We start from the raw sequence: 17,726 nt of genomic DNA, 5'->3' as shown, positions 1-17,726 counted from the left end.
GGCATATGGGGTGTAATATATAGGGTTAAAAAAACCTCAGAGCAATGGACTGTTTTTGGGGTTGTCAAATTTTTCAGACTATGGGGGATTTGGGCAGTTTTCAAAAATGAAGCGTGCATCTTGTAAAGCTTCACAGGCTGTAGTTGCTTAGCTTTGACTGATTGATGGCTGTTTGGGGGAAGGGTTTGACAAACAATCATTTCCAATTAAATCAGGTGGAAAATAGCTAAAAAAAAACAAAAAAAAAAACCTAGCAGTAAAGAGAAAATGAGCTTGGTACCAAGCTGAACAAAATGTTAATAAACTCACATGACCGAAGTACCAAAAAAAAAAAACAGTCAAACTATTTGCACTATTTACAAAAATTCAAGAAGTCCAAGGTAGGTTACACAGTCTTAAATCCAAAAGAGATACTGAGCAGCAGGTGAGTGCATGTGGTCCACAAAAAGCTAACTTCAGTTACTTCATAAATGTCCAACTTCTTTGTACTCATCCGTTCCCACGGATGAGTACAAAGAAGCTGGGCAGAAAAGGCAAGACAGGCCAGAACTGAACCTCAAGGCAGAGAAGCGCAATTAATCACAAGGTCAAAAAAAACACAAAAAGCCTGATGTGAATACCATGAGATAAGAGTACAATCCAGCATAGGTGGAAAGAGAAGACCAGTCTTTACACAGTAGCAGCAGGTGGTTGGCTTGAGTGGCAGGTAATGTAAAGCAGGTGTGCAGGAATGAAGACGACTGGAGAAGAGACAGGGTTCGTCCAGCTTCAGATTGGCTAGGGTAGGTACACAGACAAACATACAGGAGGGAATAAAGGATAAAAGGGACAGGAGAGACACACAAGGACGAACATTAACCTAACTCCACAGTCCTAACACATTTAATGTGTACATACACATTCTTACTTCACTTGATCATAGGAAACAGCAAAGAACTAGATGATGCAGGTGTGATAGGTCAGTGTGTCTAGTGGGATTAGAAACCAGGACTGTAGTACACTGAGGTACAGCACCACAAAATCAGGGTTTACTACCACATGCGGATTCAGCAATGAGCAGATGCAGCTTGCTTTTAGTCTCTAAATTTACTGTCTCTAAAATTGTGTGTTAGTATGGTCTCCTGAATTTATTTAGTTAAACGCCATGCCTTACAAATCTGCCTTACCCATATGTCTGCTGTCCTTTAAGGCATCGTCTACATTATGTGTCTTCTATTTCGTCACTGTAGCCTACTACCTTAGTATCTTTTTTTTTATTTTTGTAAACTTTGAAAGAGGGCTTAGTGCGGTTATTATTTCCTTTCACAACACAGTAAAATATTACACAGCAGCAGTTCTCACAGGAAGTAACAGCTATCAAGACTGCACTTCAAGCACAGGTTCCAGTGAAATCAAATTCAGACACAAAAAACAGGAAACCATGCAATACCACCTACTACAGCATCTAAATGTCCTGTGAAAATGCAGAACCACAAGCTGCCACGTAAGAGGTGCAAACTTGACGACGATGAGGAAATACCGAGAGCTCCAGATGTGTTTATACATCAGCACATGGCAGAAGAAAAGACGAAACAACATCATGACTGAAATCGGCAGACACTGTTGACAGATTTGTAGGCACAGGATGCAAACCGGATATGTTATGTTTTTGTCGATTTTTCCCATCTTTTTGGAGGGATGCTGTATGGAAAACCATCAAAAGAAAATACCAGGTATTTCATTTAAAGTCAAATTGTATTTTAACCCTGTTGGTGTGTTTTTGTTGTTGTTTTGTTTTGTTTTTTTATTAACTTGCTTGTAAAGACTAATGATTTTATTAACTTGCTTGTAAAGACTAATGATGTCCCACCAGACTTTTTCCACATTGTACAGTTAAAATGTAATGTGACTCTTTACCAAGCGCAAAACTCATTAGCTGTGTTTAGCTCCTCGGCAGGATGTTACAGAGCAACGCTACAGAGTTGTGGAGGGTGAAACCTTAAGGATAACATGCCCAGAATGTGTGAACCCGGTCACGAAGATGGTTGGGTACAGGACTGGAGAAGGCACAGAAGGAAATAAATACCCATACTTTCGCTGTGGGATGAACTTAATAGCTGAAGCAAAACATTCTGGAAAGTACATCTTCCCCACATGGTAAATTTCTAAGTTTTAATAAATAATTAACATACATGTAATCCACTTTAAAAACCTTTTTTTCTTGGTATACTCAATGGCATAAATCTTTTTGATGTGTAAAATCTCCATGTGACTGAACTGTGACTAAGTGTTCAGGTCTATGCTGTCCATTAGCAGCAACTTGACCTTCCATCTACAGGTGATCCAGAAAAAGAGTCTGAGACACACCGATGCCGAGAAGAGCAGTAAATATCTGCTTGTGGGTGAAGGTGGGAAGATTCCCTGCCCGGGCCTCAGTAGTAATGACAACACAAATGTGACCTGGTACAAGGTGACACACACACACACACACACACACAGGATTATCATTTCACAACCGAAACGTATTAATCACAGCAGAACTGAAACATGTTGTCTTAACATCATCCCCTCAGGGTGACAAACTTGTGTCTCAGCAGCGTAGAGCCTCCTGTGAGGTAAACGGGACGTTAAATATCTGTAAAGTCAGAGAATCTGATACTGCAGAATATTTCTGTGATCGACAAATAATGGAGCAAGGAGTCAAATGGATCTTCAGGAGGACTGTTAACGTCACAGTCATACGTAAGACCTGTGTGTGTGTGTGTATGTGTGTGTTGGGAAAGGTGAAGTAGACGATAAAAAGAATAACTTTGTTCACACAACACCACTGTTTTTTTTTTTAGTGATACTAGTGGTGTGACTCTCGTTCTGACAATCAGTGGGTCACTCAGTAACCCAGATTAAAATATCAGTTGGTTTACCATGAAGTTTTGGACAGATGTCTATAGTGTAAATAAATCCCAGTAACTTTGGAGATCCCATGAATTTTCTTGTAAGGTTATCAGCAGGTCAGAGTTTTCTTGGCTTCACTGTTAAAGGAAAGTTCCAGTATCTTTAAACCTGCGTTCTGTGTGTACAGCACCTTCTCAAACTCAACTTTTAAGCTTTTAATTTAATTTATTTCTCTAATTGAATTTCTCACTATCTATTTATTGTCTTCTTTTTTGTTTTTTTCTTTTCTTTTTACTAAGGGAGGCTGGCAAAGTAAGAATTTCATTGCATAGTCCAAATCGATGTGTTCATGTGCACATTAAACATCCTGAATCTTGAATGTGTACATATTTAGTTGTGTAAATTAATCATCCTTCCTAAACGTTTTGGGGCAGCCACCATTGCAAAGATTGCAATATGATCCTTTAGGGTTGTCTGGGACTGTCGTGTACACTATGCTGTCATTCCTCCATGAAAAATTTTCTTACCCACCATTCATTTATTATTATCTGTCTAAATCTATTAACCTGTAACACTCGGCCCCTGAACTGGTTCACATCCAGCTGCTGACAGCCACAGCAGGTGTTAGCTGTCTGTGGTTACTGTGGTAATTGTCCTCCTGTGCAAGACTCACCACCACACCAACAGCCTGTAATAATAACCATAATATCAGCCTTCGATTTGTCTTCAACTTTCACTTGTCTGATCATCACTTTACAAGTCTTCTGATAAAACCTCAACATATGTGTTAAACCAGAAGAAGATTTTCTGCTATTTTATGCATTTCATAACATAATAACATACGTTTATTAGATATATGATATATATATTTAGCCATTTTAATTCCATATATATGACTTGCCAATAGCATAAAGTTGTTTGCTCTTTTGTTACTTGAAACTGAATATTTTGTTACTTATCATCATATAAATTTCCCATTTTTTATTTCCCATACCTAAACAGCTTTTGTTACTCCAAGTTCCTCTCCCAGGATTATTTATCCTCTTGACAACATGACAGAAGAAGTGGTGCTTGGTAAGTATGTCCAAATGTGCTATGACATAATCCTGTAGCTATCAAAGTAAATTACCTATTTGGTTAGTTTTTAGCTGCTTTTTCTCAGAGCCATATCACACACGTGAATGGAAAAAAAGTAGTTCTCACTCAAAGATCAATAGTGTTACTATTATTTTCTGCCTCACTACATTGTATACAGGCAGACGTCCCAATGCTCATGACTTCTTGTTATTATACCGTATGTATTACAGCAGAAATGATCTGTGGGGAGATAATAACAGCCATGTATTCTACTAATATTCCAGGTCAGTCTCATACTCTGGAATGTAAGGTATATTTTCCTTTTGAGATACATTTTTCACCAGAGGTGGGATGGTACATGGACTTCGGTGGCAACATGCAGAATATGTCTACACTACAACAGTGAGTCACTTAGTAGTCAGTGTTCGCTTCTTGCCAGAAAGTGTTGTTTTTCAGCTTCAACTTGTCTTGCGTGTTAAGTTCTCGCTAGGATTCAAGGGAACTGAAATGCTCTGTGTGATCCAGACAGGAGAAAATAACTCTTCAAGAGTTCAAGGTCACACAAATGGCCACAATAAAAGAGGTGACGCAACAACACTTGGACAGCACATACACCTGCCTCGCCAGAAATACTGTCGGAACCCGGACTGTCACTGTCAAGCTCAAGGAGAAAAATAAAGGTAATATGGTTTCTCTCATCACCTCATGTCTTTATTTTATTTATTCTATAATTTGTCATTGTAACATTGTCACATTACGTTACAGTTTGACAAAGTAAAGATCTATCAACAAATATCAGCATTAAAGGTTCAGTGTGTAGAATTTCGGGGCAGCAAACTAAGAATCTCGCCCCTCATATCTACAGACAGAGTAGATCCATAGCCCTTCTTTGGACAGACTGTACGCTCCCTATTATTAGTTAATATTAATAAAGTTGGCTGTAATTCACCCAGGGGGCACTCACGAGGTAGTCCTCAATGAAGCTGTGTGGCTAAAATAATTATTTACACCTACTTCATGACAAAAATGGCCAAATTTTATTTCAGTTTTTGCAAATATAGTATTGATTACATATTAGAACTGAAAAGAAAAAATACTAAAGTCCGCTAATGTATCCTGATTGGTCGGTTAAAGATTTGTGACTAGCAACGTTATGTTACGGTAGGCTAACTTGAGTTATCATTACATGAACATACCCGCAATGATGCGGTTTCAGTTTTATGTATTATAGTCCTTATGCTTATGATAGCTACAGCAGACGTTAGAAATGTAATTAAAAGAAAACACGAACTTACTAATTAATTGAAGTGTGAAACCAAAATGGAGAATGGCGGAAACTGGCGCATATGCCGGAAATAATTAAACAATAAAACTTAAAGGTATATCATCACAAAAAAGCAGGCAAAATCTAAACTAATGCAGAAAACATAAAGAAATATCATCAAAACGTATATAAGTAAAGGTAATAATTAGATAGTAAAGAAAGTGGGGTGACATCCAAAACAGAGCAAAAGATGAGTAAATATTGGACTTACATTTATTAAGTGAACACAAACACAACTCTAAATGACTGCTGTTACTGAATTTGCTGATAAGATGTCCGTTTTTTTCTGTTTAGAGCTCATTTCCGTAAGTCATTTATTGCTGCTTTAAAGACATGTGCTGAACAATCTTAACGAGTGCATTTTGGACTGCAGTGAAACTGGTGTCGCCAGTTGAGTATCGAATTGCATCTTTCCTGCTGGTAGCTGGACTGGGAATTGTTCTGCACGTGAAATGGCTGGAATTGCGTCTCATCTATAGATCCCACTTTCAACATGGAAAACACAGAGGAGGTCAGAGTGCACACACACACAAATATAGGGTAGAAAAACAAAGAAACTTAGCCTAGCATCCTAACCACAGCTGTTCCTCGCTTCCACAAGAAGCTCTACCACAAGATGAAGAAGATTAAGAGTCTTTTCAGTTTTCATTTTGCATTAAACCCAGCAAAGAGTCACATTCATAAAGTAACTGAAACATTACAATATTAGGCTTAATGCAGTGTGTTTGTGCTAGAAAAATGTTGGAAGCACACTTTGATACTTCACATAATTATGGTGACAGAAATCAGGGTCATAATCTTATCGCTAACCAATCTTAAAACCTGTTCAAAGCATTACCACAGCTGCATATAACACAAAACCATCTCTTTTTTTTAAAAAAAAAATGGATGGTTGCCAGATTTGAATTTCTAACGTGTCGGGTTTCATTTTTTCTCATCCACTGCCACCAAGAAGAAGAAAAAGAGTTTGATGCGTTTGTGTCCTATGTGTGGAGCCCTGCATCAGCGGAAGTGGGAGGAGTTTTGAAACTTTCCTCTCAATCAAGACAAACTGAAACTGATGAGGAAGGTGTGCAAGCATGTTTAGTATGTGATATTTATATATGTACCTGGATTTCACTGTCATGCGTCTACACCGGTAAAGAACATTAACAATTATGTATGCTTGCAGTGTGTTTATCCTGCACAGATCCACTGAACTCTGAGGAGGATAAAGACAACCAGGGATCAATAGAAGTGCTGCTACCCCAAATGTTAGAGGACCACTGGGGATATCGTCTCTGTCTGCTGGAGAGAGATGTGCTTCCTGGAGGAGGTCAGAGGATCAACTGCGTGTGTGTCTGTTTGTGTGTGTGTGTGTGAACATTGACCACAAAAATTCCTGATGGTTTCCATTTTGTATTGCAGCATATGCAGATGATGTGGTCCTTGCAATTCAGAGAAGTCAAATGCTTATTTGTCTCCTGTCAGCTGAATACCTGACCAACAACAACGCTGTGTTTGTTCTGGAATCAGGTGTTCAGGTCAGTCCTACATTTTATTGGATGCCTAATTCATGTTATATCAGTAACTGTGATTCTGAGTTTACAACTGCCTTTGAAAACATTTTTCTAAAACATCCACTAAGTATGACTTTGGGCTTCATAATGCGGAAATGCCAGAATAAACAAACAAATGTGGAATCTTCACAGTCACCAAAAACTGCTGTTCAATGTGATTAAGCCCACATTTAATGGATATGGTTTCACAGTCTACAACATTTTAATTTAATTTTTAATTAATTGCATGCAACATGGCAACTCAACACAAGTCTTTCCAATCTCTTCCATCCATCTCAAATGGCGTAAACACGGTAAAGCAGAAGGCAAGAGGTGACTGCTATGTTTAAGTTGTTGTGGATGTTAAAAAACACTATGAAAATTGTGTGCGTGGAAGGACATTTTGGCCCACTATTGGCCAAAGTACAAACAGGTACCAGTAGGCATGATGCTACCTAAAATTATCTATTAGTACATCAATTTATATACTGTTATATATTGTTTTGCTGTATTCCCGAGCTGCATATAACAATAATTCCTAACAATATAATTCCCTTCACATGGCCTGGAACCAGTGGCATTAAAAGGATGGTGAGGTTAATTTATTAAAAATGAACATTTCAATCTGAAACAATCTCACAGTTTATTGGTGTAAAACATCTCCTCATAGCCTGCAGTCACATGCATTACTGCCGCTCACGCTTCGCTATTTTTTAAAAACCTTCTGAAAAAATCTGAAAAGCTTTTGTGAAAACTGAAAAGCTTTTTAAGACTTTTCAACATCTACAGACACCCCATCTGCCATTACCTAACTTCCTTTGCAACACAAACATCATTACATGATTTACATATTTAGAAATCCATTAACTAAAAATTGTATACACTTTACTGCCAATCACTTTCTTGACAGTACCTCATTGTTTCTGATCGTTCCAATATTTTCAAGCCAGTCAGCGTTACACTCATTTTTGCACAGGGCCTGTTTCTACAAAAAAAAAACTTCTGAATTTCCCAGTAAAATAACCACATCGGTGTCATTTTACCACCGACATAAACTGTCACTGAGGTATGTAGGTGGTGGAAATTTTTTTTTTTTTTAAAAATGTAACCGCAAGGAAAGCCAAATCAAGTCAGTTTACAACTTCTGTTTGGTTTGATGACAACTTGTTTCAAAGCATCGATTTTATGGTTCACTCACTATTTGGTTCGTATCCTTAGGCTTTGCTGCAAAACTCTATCTCCAAACTCCTGCTCATATGGACAGATGGAACATCAGCTTCCCATATCAAGCCGGACCCCCTCCTGTCCACACTGGTCCACAGGGCCTTGAAGGTGCTACCCAGTCTGGTCTGGACCTCAGGACAACCTGCCAGAGCTACCAACAGCTTCTGGTGGTCCTTGAGGAAAGCCATGCCCAACGACAGAGTGAAGCTGGTTTCACTCACGTAAGACCAATGATTGGCCTGTCTTTTCAGTAACATGTTTCCTAACGTGATGTACAGCATATTTATTTTACAACACAGCTTGTATCATTTGAATAATTGTTTTCAGATATATGAAAAAAGTGAGTCTGTGTCTTGCTTGGAGTGTTGTGTATTCTTATTTTTTATATTCCATCGGCACCAAAAAATAAACTGTTTCAGTTCAGTGCAGAATAATCAACTGTACAGATCAACTCTACAATCAAGAGTATTAAAAATGAGTAAACCTAACAGATAAAGGACTAGTACTGAGATTAGGTATTGTTTCAACAAAACCATACTGTAATTTTTTTCTATCTACAAGAAGAAACAGGAAAGACCGCAGGTATCGTAGCTGCGGTCTTTCCTGTCTTTCCTGTTTCTGTTTTGACTGGAGAGATTTCGATACTATTTGGTATCAGGGTTATTTGTTTTTTTGGGGGGGTTTTCTAAGACTGTTTCTATATCAGTTTAAGTACAACAAATTTAGGTTATAGAACTGCTCACGTGTTCTTTTACAGCAGATAAGTCAGGATTGAGAATCTGACATTTAACGTATGATCCACATTCTTTTCATTATTAAAATGGCCGTTGAAAATGGCAGTGGATAATAATGCTGGGGTAAGCCCCTCTACAACAGTTATGGAACCCACAGAGGAATTCAAAGTTCATAGTTTCTCATCAAGAGGACGTTCCAAAAAGTCACTGATAACAGATCTTTCTGAACCAAGATGACTGGTGCTGTATTTCTGAAACGTGGGCTGTCTGATGTGAAAGTGACAAATAGTTTGTAAATGCACCAGTCATTTCTAACCATCCAAAAATCATCTGACCCGACCTGCACCCTGGTATTCATGTCACGAGTGTATGATTCTAGTCTTACACAGATTTCAACAGAAACACATCAAATCCTTCCATTGTAAACATAAAGATGATTCACTGAAGCAGACAGAAATTCTGTATTGAGTAAGCAAAACCAGAAATACTGGCACAAAATTCAAACATTAAAATAAAACAAGACTGCCTATTGTTGTGGCACATCTAGCGAAACAAAGGGTTGAATACAGATGTTCAGTAAATGAAACCAAACAATGTATGTCTAATCTATGCCCAACATACCCACGCGCACACACACGCAGACACACTCCCCTTTGTGGTTTTAAAAATAAAACATGGTCACACTTCTATGTACATTTTTACACAAATATCAGACAAGCGACACTAAGAACTTGCACAGGATCTCACCTCACCAGCTTCAGATAGGAACGGGTGTGTCACAAAGGGGGTACAGAGGCTCTAAGATTCTCATTAGCCAGCAGAAAGCAACCGTAGATAACTTTACATATTTTAAACAATATTCTGGCTGATCTGTTTTCCCATCTCCACAAACTTCTTCACTTCTCATCAGAGGTTTGACACTCAGGTACTGCTCCTTGAAGTTATCATCAGCCACTAGTGTTTAGAAACGTAAACATGAGTTCAGTCGTTGAGTATCACAAAGTATTCTTCAACTGATGTCCACAAAGCTGAGAAGTTGCCAAACACAAGGCTATGTTGAAGAATAACTTGAGACTTTGTAGATTTATCTGACATGATTTTAAACTATAGAAAATTATCCATTAGTGACAAAAACTGCAGTTGTCATTTACAGTTTATCTGAGTGGGCCTTCAACTTCCTCTCCCAAAGTTTTTGATGATCGGAGAAGCCTTGCTTGCCCTTGTTGAAGGAATTTGGTCCTGCAGATGTTGGTGTCTCCCTGAAAAAACAGCACATTAGTCACTTGAAACTCAAATAGAAACATGTTAGATTATTAAGTCAGCTGAATGACAATCTGAAAGTCAAAGTAGTAATTAATTTACAAAGATTCAAACATCGAATGACAGCAGAAGCTGGGGAAAAAATATCAGTACATCATTTTTATGTGAGTATGCTCCATATACCTGCCAATGTTCTTCATCCTCATCTTTGCTTCTGGAGGCATCTCTTCAGGTTCACTCTGCATGGCAAGAGAAAATTATGGTCAGCCTCTGCATATTTGGTGCTCATAGATTGTACTACATAATGCGCACTTACATCATCATCTTCATTAAAAACGGATGCCAGCCCTGGTTTTTTTGGAGGGAGTGATGGTACAGGATCTTTGGGTTTCTAAAACATTTTGGAGACAAAGTTTAGGGAAACACAGTATATTAACACAGAATACCATGTCTTCACTTCATAAAATACACAGGAAAAGCTGCAGATCCTCACATTACGTAGGTTAAATTGGCGATTTTTTGGCACTTCTACTTGAGAAATTACTTTAATGACTAAAGGATTATTTCCATGACTGGATTTAAGAATATAAAATATTTAGAATTTAGAGTTTAACCCTAGCAGCATTGACATTAATATTAGGGTGCCACTAAGGATTACTTTCATTAGCAAATATTTTTCACAATTTAAGAAGCTGACATTTTTGCTTGAAAAAGCACTGAACCAATTAATTGATTATCAAAACAGATGGCAACTAATTTTATTTCGACTAACTAATCATTGAATCAACCGATCTTTGCACCTCTATTTAATCAGTTGCTGCACACTCACAGTTGCTCCGAGTTTGATGGATATGGGATTCGACTTTTTGCCCATCTGACTGCTCATATTAAAGCCTATCTTGGAGACTTTGCGGGGAACTGGTGGGTCTGCTGAGGACTCGTCCTCATCTTCGGGTGTGACATGCTGGGATGTGCGTTTGACTGCTGTCCCTTCTCCTCCCACAGTGCTACAAGAGACAGGCTTAGTTTTCACTCTGCCTTCCTCCTCCTGCGGCCCTGCTTGAGGCAAGACAACTCACCAAGGTGAACAACAGTTTCCTGTGAACAGGAGAACAGTAAAAGCTATCTATATCACCTTTACCCGTGTGGCTACATTTACGTTTCTGCCGGTCAATGAATCAAAAGTAGCTTAGATTCCACTCTACCATTTAACTTACTGTTTTGAAAGTCCGCAAGGGGACTCTGTGGCAGACGTGCCAAATTATCGATAATATCAGAGTTATTTACGAGTACTGTAGGCACAGTCTGACAACAAATAATAAAAACACAGTTACTCATTTATGACTTGCGCCGCATGATTTAAGTTGTCCAACGTTAGATGCTAACACCAGGTTAGCAAGGTAGCAAGAGACCTGTCTGCGGCAAGCAAGTCTTTTCTACGTTACGAGTAACAGTGATTTTAGCGCAGTACTTACAGAAAACCCAATTTGCACAGCTAGCTTAAACAGGAACGTTAACAACTATGTGGAATGTTACCTATAGGCATTAGCTAGCCAATGATTAGGCGCATAGCGACAGTTAGGTTAGCCAAGTGGGGGTTTTACGAACGTTTAGTCCGTCTAACATTAGTTGGATCCAGTTTTAATGGATAGGCAGCGAACGAAACAAACAATCAATACTGCTTATTTCTCTACCACATTTTAGACGTTAAACCAGCACAAGTATCACCTCCGTCGTCGGTGCTACCCCTTCTGTTATGCTCGTAGTCCGCCATCATTCTATTCGCAAACTTCTTGCTAGTTCGTTCTTCTTCTCCGAATACCTTTCTGGTAAGCTGTACGGCGCGAAACGCTGTGCTGCCCTCCACCGCTATGAAGGAGTCACTTCGGTTCACATTCCTGAGTATAAATAACAACAATAATAAATCACACTAACTAAAAAAACCCCACAAAACAACGACTCCATTAAAGAAGTAAGACACCGCTTGTGTTGTTGCGTTATGCATTTATAATTGCGAAAAGAATAACATGGGTCGACTTTAACACTTTATGGGAAAAACTTCCTCTATTTTCCAGGTCATGTTCCTCTTACTTGGTTTTGTTGTTTTATATTACTACAAAACTACGTACACCTAATGTTACATTGTGTGTATGTGTCATTAAACCAGTTTCGTTTAAAAACTTAAATAACTCCTCGTAATTATCAACCTCATATTTAATGTTGCTAGTTTTCTTTTCTTTAAGCGCTATGCGCCAAACCGTCATTGTATTCCGTTCACACGCTGAAACAGAGGGGGGCGGTAATGCACCAAAAAAAGCAAAATCGAAGAAAAAGAAGAAGAAGGAGGAGGAGCAGGAGCAGGAGCAAGAGGGGGAAGAGGAGAAGAAGAGAAACAAGAAGAAGAAGAAGAAGAAGAAGAAGAAGAAGAAGGGAAATAAGAAGTAGAAGAAGAAGAAGAAATAAAAAAAATAACAAACAATATGGCAGTAGGAGGTATGTCACACTAACACAGTACTTGTCGGCACGATAAGAATGGAGCTTTGTTTATTAATTAGGTAGAATAAAATGTGTTGTGGCCTTGAAACACGACCATAATCATAGGTCGGCAGTAGTTAAGCTAATTTGGCAAAGTGGAAGCTTGGTTAGCCGATAAAGGTGAAAGGGTCCGCTACCGATTCTAAAGTCGGTACATATGTTTGGCTGCTCGTTGTGTTAGATAGTCTTTAAAGATTACATCGTGGTCGGCGCTAAAAATGGACGATGATGTCGCAGGTTGGCTGTTATAACCTGGAAGTTGATGTGCTTTAGATGTTGGTGATGTGCTGTGTTAGCAGTGGACGTCTGTTATCAGAGACTTTGTTTGCTGTCTTAACATATGTTTTGGTTTAGTATTATTATTTTTTAACCATGGACCCATAGTTTATCTCGCAGTTGGCGTTCAGTAATAAATGCTACAGTGGAGCTAAGTCACATCGTATTCGCTGTCTGTATTTCTTTGTCTCTCTCAAATAACTTTTATTTTCCTTATTTCTCCCAGGCCCTTAAAGGCTCCGTGCTAAACAATGTACCACTCAAGATGGGGCAGACTCTGTGCATATGCTCCCGTGGCTCCATCATCATCGACAACAAAAAATATTACTTTGTCCAGAAACTAGATGAAGGGTAAGATAACACAGGTTTAATATCCACCTTTAAGGTAAAATGTGCTTAGAGTTTATGTTTGTTTATTCCTAATATTGCCCTTCCACGTCGGAGACATGAGCTCTTGAACTCTAATCTTTCCGTGTCCTTTCTTCAGTGGCTTCAGTTATGTTGATCTGGTGGAAGGGGTCAAAGATGGGCGCTTCTACGCCCTGAAGAGGATCCTGTGCCATGATCGTGAAGGCCGCCAGGAGGCTCAGACAGAGGTGGAGATGCATCAGATGTTTAATCACCCTAACATCTTGAGCCTGGTCGCACATGCTTTTGTTGATCATGGAGGGAAGACTGAAGCCTGGTTACTTCTGCCTTACATTAGAGTAAGTTGATGCAGCACTAAGCATGTTTAGAACCACCTCATAGAAAGTTACCTGATTCTGATATGTAGTTGTGTTTGTGTGAACAGAAAGGCAGCCTTTGGTCGATGCTGGAGAAGATAAGGGACAAGGGGAGCTTAATGCCTGAAAAAGAGATTTTGCAAGTCTTTCGTGGAATCTGCTCCGGGCTCAAGGTCATTCATGAAAAAGGCTATGCACACAGGTAACCTCAATCATTTACATGGGACACACAGGGCCAGCGTAAAGACTCGTGTGCTGACTTGGAGTGCGACACTATATGAGAATATACTATATGAGAAGCTATATGTTTGCTAAGGTGAATGCAGAATTGCATTCGATTTGTGTAATTTGGGGTTTGGAATAATAATTTTTAAATATAAGTTTGGGACAATTAGTATTGCTGAATATATTGTATTAGAGTTTATGTCACATTAATGGCATACTGCATAAACATGTATTCAACTCACATTTGATATATATTGTCAACCCAATTTAACTTAACAGAGACCCAAAATATTTTGAAATTGTATTGTTGACCGAGTCAGTTAGATACAATTTGCCAGACCATGTTTTGCCAGTAATGTTATCTTTGACTTACTTTTCCAAATGGCAACATTTTATTTATTCCTATTTTATTTTAACACAATTAAATTGACATCTGAGCATACGTTATGTGTCTGCTATGATTTGACAGAGACCTGAAGCCCACAAATGTGCTATTGGATGAGGATTACAGGCCGGTTCTGATGGACCTGGGTTCTATGAACCGTGCCAGGATTGAGGTAAGGGCACAGGGTCTTTGTAGGATGTTTACGATTTTACTGATTGCTTTTCAACTGTCTACGTTGTTCAAGGCCTATCATTTAAACATTAAACAGCAAATGAAGGTTCCTTACCCTTTGATTATTTTAATAAAACCATGTTTATTCCAGGTTAGAGGAACCAGGGAAGCCATGACCATACAGGACTGGGCAGCCCAGCGGTGCACCATTTCCTACAGGGCTCCTGAACTTTTCAATGTTGAGAGCCACTGCATTATAGATGAGCGTACGGATATCTGGGTAAAGGCTCATGTTCCTCGTCCCTTTACCCTTGTATATTTTGTAACATCAGCAAGGCTCTTGAATCCATCACTGATTACTTGTTTTTCTTTTTGATGTCCTCCAATACTCATCCAGTCACTTGGCTGCGTGCTTTACTGCATGATGATGCTGGAGGGCCCGTATGACATGATATTTCAGAAGGGGGATAGTGTTGCTCTGGCAGTCCAGAATCCAGTGGCCATCCCACAGTCCTGCAGGTCAGTCTTCACACTGTAACATGATCCTGCACTGATACGTCACACATAGCACTGACTCCTAAACCAGGTTATCAACCATACTGTGACCTGTGTGTACCAATGCATCCCTGTTTCATTCCCTTTTTAACTGAACAAAAGAGCAATGAGAAAACACAAGTTAGAGTTGTTGTCTTCACTGTGTGCTTGTCCTGTGTCCAGTTACTCGCAGGGCCTGCAGATGCTGCTGAGCTCCATAATGGTGTCAAATCCCCAGGAGAGACCAAACATCAACTGGGTTCTTGACCAGGTACAGGACCTGCAGAGTTGCAGTCCCAACACCCAAACCAACATGGTCTGATCTTGCACGGTGCGCAGAATGTGGGAGGTCTGTGCACACATAATGGAACATCACTTACTTTGAGCTCGAAAATATTTATTTTAGCGACTTTAGTGTAAAAGCTCAGGTACAGACTTTCACTGGGCTTGGGGAGGTTGGCAACATGATCACCTTTTACTCTGAATTATCCAATCCAACCTGCACAGGGCAATGGACTCTTTTAAACTCACAAATAATTTGAAAGGCCTTTAATGTAATTTGACCCTGCAACATGATGCTCTCACAAAGGTCAAGTGTTGCCTCTGATAAAGAAGTGGCTTTACCATGTGAATTTAAAGGAACAGTTGGACGTTTTAAAAAATGCTATTATTCACTTTCACAGAGAGCTGCATGAGAAGATAGATACCTCTCACACGTCTGTCTGTTCAGTATGAAATGGGAGCCAGCAGCTTGTTAGCATAGCTTAGCATAAAGATAGGAAATAGGGAAGACAGCTTGGCTCTCTCTGAAAGTAGCAAAATCCACCTACACGCACTTACAAAACTCATTAATTATCATGTTATGTCTTGTTTAAGCTGTACAAAAACCAAAATGTAGAAACAAGTCGTGAGGCATATGTGTGGGATTATTGTTTTAACACTTCAGTTTTTGTACACATTAACACAAATCGATATTACATGCTAATGTTTGACATTAAGAGGTACCTGTAGGTGAATTTTCCTCCCTTTTTACAGAGCCAGACTACCTAAATGACTATTTTCTGAAGCCTTAGCAAATCATATTTCTTTTAAAAAAAAAACACACATTCTTTTAGTCTTAAAATTGTAGTTTGCATTTCAGTAAAAAAAACTTGGCTAAGATAAAAGTTATTGCCAAACTTTCCGGTGGATGAAAGCTACCTGACTTTAAGACATATCAGATTACATTATTACATTATTCTCTGCCCAGGAGGAATATGGCTCTCCTCCCTGCTTTTTTTAATCTTGATTCCTACATTTTGCGTGTGTGTAACGTCTTGTGATAACACACGTCTGGTGGTGTAACTTCGCCTTCAGCTTTTTTCCACACCTTCGTCCACACCTTTTTTTTTGCGGCTGGAGGAAAGTTGAGGGGGCAGGGTGCTCCTCACCTGCAGTGCCGCGTTTGAACACACGGAGGTGCTCCACCATCACAGTCGCCTGCTCCACACGTCAATGTGGTCGGTGATCATCTTTCCGTCTGAGAAGTTGATGGTGTGTGAACAGACTCTTTGGAAAACACAGAGTCCCTGCTTACGCAAAAACATCTTCTAGGGAAAGTGGTCAGGTGTCACTATCACACACCTAAACAGTAGGAAATGAACTTTTAAGTTGTTTGAGGAATAACTTAAAATAACTTAAAATATTTTAACTGTAAGTCAAAGGTATTGTCACATCTGCTGTTGCAGGTTCTTTCTAACTTCACTTTTCTCTGTGTTGTGTTTTTACGCAGTATTTTCCATTTGTGCTATGCTTGTGTCAAATTCTTCTAAATTTTTCATGTCATGTGTAAATAATGTGATCTCACACTTTTGTTCTCTCAGGGTTCACCCACATCTCACAGGATCTGATAGTCTTAGGTGGTAGATCTGGTACCTTTTTTAAAAAAACTGTTATTAGATAAAATTAAGCTTCGGGCATTTAAGTTAAGATGCTTTGGTGATGCAGTAATGCGGACTAAAAACATTCCTTTACTGTTAAGTTATACAGTTAATTGTCAAAATGGTTACGACATAATGTTTAAATTTATTATCTTTTTACTGCCTTTAAGTTTGTAGAATGACTATGAATATTTGTGTGGTTGCTATTGGAGAACTAATGCTGGTGTGAGGCTGCTGGTAAACTAAGGAATCTTTTAAATGTATTCATAAAGTTCACAGATATTAAGAGTGTGTTATTTGATTATGGAAAATTCTGTTTAAATTCTTATTTCATCTCTTATTCCTTGCACATTAAACAATAAATAAATATCAAATATGCAGCACTGTGTATAAATAAAATAAAACAACATTAAAACGTAATCAGTCAAGAAAATTATATCAACATTTAAATACAATTATTTGTACTACTTAACATGATAACCGTCACAGGACGCCATCTTTCCAGTCGGTCAGATACTTGGTTTTCCGCCTAATGAAGGAAGTATTCAGATCATTAATTAAATCTAGTAATACTGTAATAAAAAAAATATTCAAGAAAAAAACAAGCACCGAAAATGTCAATGCACTGAAAGTATGTATCATTAGCAAAATACGGTATATATAAAAAATAAAAAGTGCTCATAAAGTACTAATATATAGAAATATCTACATATATCTTTTTAATCGTCTGTTTTTTCTCTCTGCCCCCCCTTCTATCTATCTGTCTATCTCTGTATATAACTTAAATAAGTTATTTATTTATTTTTCTGTGTTGTGCATCTGACGATCACACCAACAGGGACTTTAATGACGTCACGTTCTAAATACACAGACAGACAGCTTTGCAGCTATCATTCATGCAGTAAAGCAGACACTGAAGGCCTGGCTT

General features: G+C 38.7%; 3 protein-coding genes across 11 annotated transcripts; 2 read left to right on the top strand and 1 right to left on the bottom strand.

Moving 5' to 3' along the window:
* Positions 1-25: 25 nt before the first annotated feature.
* On the top strand, positions 26-8,390 carry LOC124060501 (interleukin-18 receptor accessory protein-like). 4 transcript variants are annotated; one of them, XM_046391564.1, is made up of 12 exons: positions 26-1,712; positions 1,926-2,136; positions 2,293-2,449; positions 2,553-2,721; positions 3,874-3,945; positions 4,233-4,350; positions 4,474-4,628; positions 5,646-5,783; positions 6,225-6,341; positions 6,444-6,587; positions 6,680-6,795; positions 8,029-8,390. In XM_046391564.1, exons 1-12 carry the CDS (start codon positions 1,625-1,627, stop codon positions 8,257-8,259), a joined length of 1,716 nt encoding a protein of 571 aa, XP_046247520.1. In that variant the 5' UTR covers positions 26-1,624; the 3' UTR covers positions 8,260-8,390. The 4 variants fall into 4 exon arrangements, with proteins under 4 accessions (XP_046247520.1, XP_046247537.1, XP_046247528.1 ...); XM_046391581.1 differs by having other exon boundaries at positions 28-1,712; positions 2,296-2,449; XM_046391572.1 differs by having other exon boundaries at positions 28-1,712; positions 6,228-6,341.
* Positions 8,391-9,205: 815 nt separating this feature from the next.
* On the bottom strand, positions 9,206-12,255 carry LOC124060531 (PEST proteolytic signal-containing nuclear protein-like). 5 transcript variants are annotated; one of them, XM_046391656.1, is made up of 7 exons: positions 12,236-12,255; positions 11,757-11,926; positions 11,108-11,126; positions 10,858-11,035; positions 10,345-10,419; positions 10,212-10,267; positions 9,206-10,027 (listed from the first exon to the last, which is right to left on the bottom strand). In XM_046391656.1, the coding sequence occupies exons 1-7, from the start codon at positions 12,238-12,240 to the stop codon at positions 9,916-9,918; spliced, it is 615 nt and encodes a 204-aa protein (XP_046247612.1). In that variant the 5' UTR covers positions 12,241-12,255; the 3' UTR covers positions 9,206-9,915. The 5 variants fall into 5 exon arrangements, with proteins under 5 accessions (XP_046247612.1, XP_046247603.1, XP_046247589.1 ...); XM_046391647.1 differs by lacking the exon at positions 11,108-11,126 and having other exon boundaries at positions 11,723-11,926; XM_046391633.1 differs by lacking the exon at positions 11,108-11,126 and having other exon boundaries at positions 10,858-11,087.
* Positions 12,256-12,458: 203 nt separating this feature from the next.
* stk16 (serine/threonine kinase 16) lies at positions 12,459-15,968 on the top strand. 2 transcript variants are annotated; one of them, XM_046391509.1, is made up of 8 exons: positions 12,459-12,521; positions 13,066-13,190; positions 13,327-13,546; positions 13,633-13,766; positions 14,259-14,346; positions 14,497-14,625; positions 14,743-14,864; positions 15,063-15,968. In XM_046391509.1, the coding sequence occupies exons 2-8, from the start codon at positions 13,105-13,107 to the stop codon at positions 15,199-15,201; spliced, it is 918 nt and encodes a 305-aa protein (XP_046247465.1). In that variant the 5' UTR covers positions 12,459-12,521; positions 13,066-13,104; the 3' UTR covers positions 15,202-15,968. The 2 variants fall into 2 exon arrangements, with proteins under 2 accessions (XP_046247465.1, XP_046247455.1); XM_046391499.1 differs by lacking the exon at positions 12,459-12,521 and adding an exon at positions 12,644-12,800.
* The last annotated feature ends 1,758 nt before the right edge of the window (positions 15,969-17,726 follow it).

The sequence above is a fragment of the Scatophagus argus genome, chromosome 1 (genome assembly GCF_020382885.2).
Source record: "Scatophagus argus isolate fScaArg1 chromosome 1, fScaArg1.pri, whole genome shotgun sequence".
Lineage (NCBI taxonomy): Eukaryota > Metazoa > Chordata > Actinopteri > Scatophagidae > Scatophagus > Scatophagus argus.
The sequence above is the reverse complement of the archived record's forward strand: the minus strand, read 5'-3'. Positions and strand labels throughout refer to the sequence as shown.

Excerpts from the sequence above, each read along its gene's own strand:
- LOC124060501 (XM_046391564.1), top strand. The coding sequence starts at position 1,625 with ATGCAAACCGGATATGTTATGTTTTTGTCGATTTTTCCCATCTTTTTG. Across the intron at positions 5,784-6,224 it reads ACATGGAAAACACAGAGGAG|AAGAAGAAAAAGAGTTTGAT; the intron begins GTCAGAGTGCAC and ends ACTGCCACCAAG. Across the intron at positions 6,588-6,679 it reads AGATGTGCTTCCTGGAGGAG|CATATGCAGATGATGTGGTC; the intron begins GTCAGAGGATCA and ends TTTGTATTGCAG.
- LOC124060531 (XM_046391633.1), bottom strand. Across the intron at positions 11,088-11,756 it reads GGGTAGCACCGACGACGGAG|CAGGGCCGCAGGAGGAGGAA; the intron begins GTGATACTTGTG and ends TCTTGCCTCAAG. Across the intron at positions 10,420-10,857 it reads CCATCAAACTCGGAGCAACT|AAACCCAAAGATCCTGTACC; the intron begins GTGAGTGTGCAG and ends AAAATGTTTTAG.
- stk16 (XM_046391499.1), top strand. Across the intron at positions 13,191-13,326 it reads GTCCAGAAACTAGATGAAGG|TGGCTTCAGTTATGTTGATC; the intron begins GTAAGATAACAC and ends TCCTTTCTTCAG. Across the intron at positions 13,547-13,632 it reads TACTTCTGCCTTACATTAGA|AAAGGCAGCCTTTGGTCGAT; the intron begins GTAAGTTGATGC and ends TTGTGTGAACAG.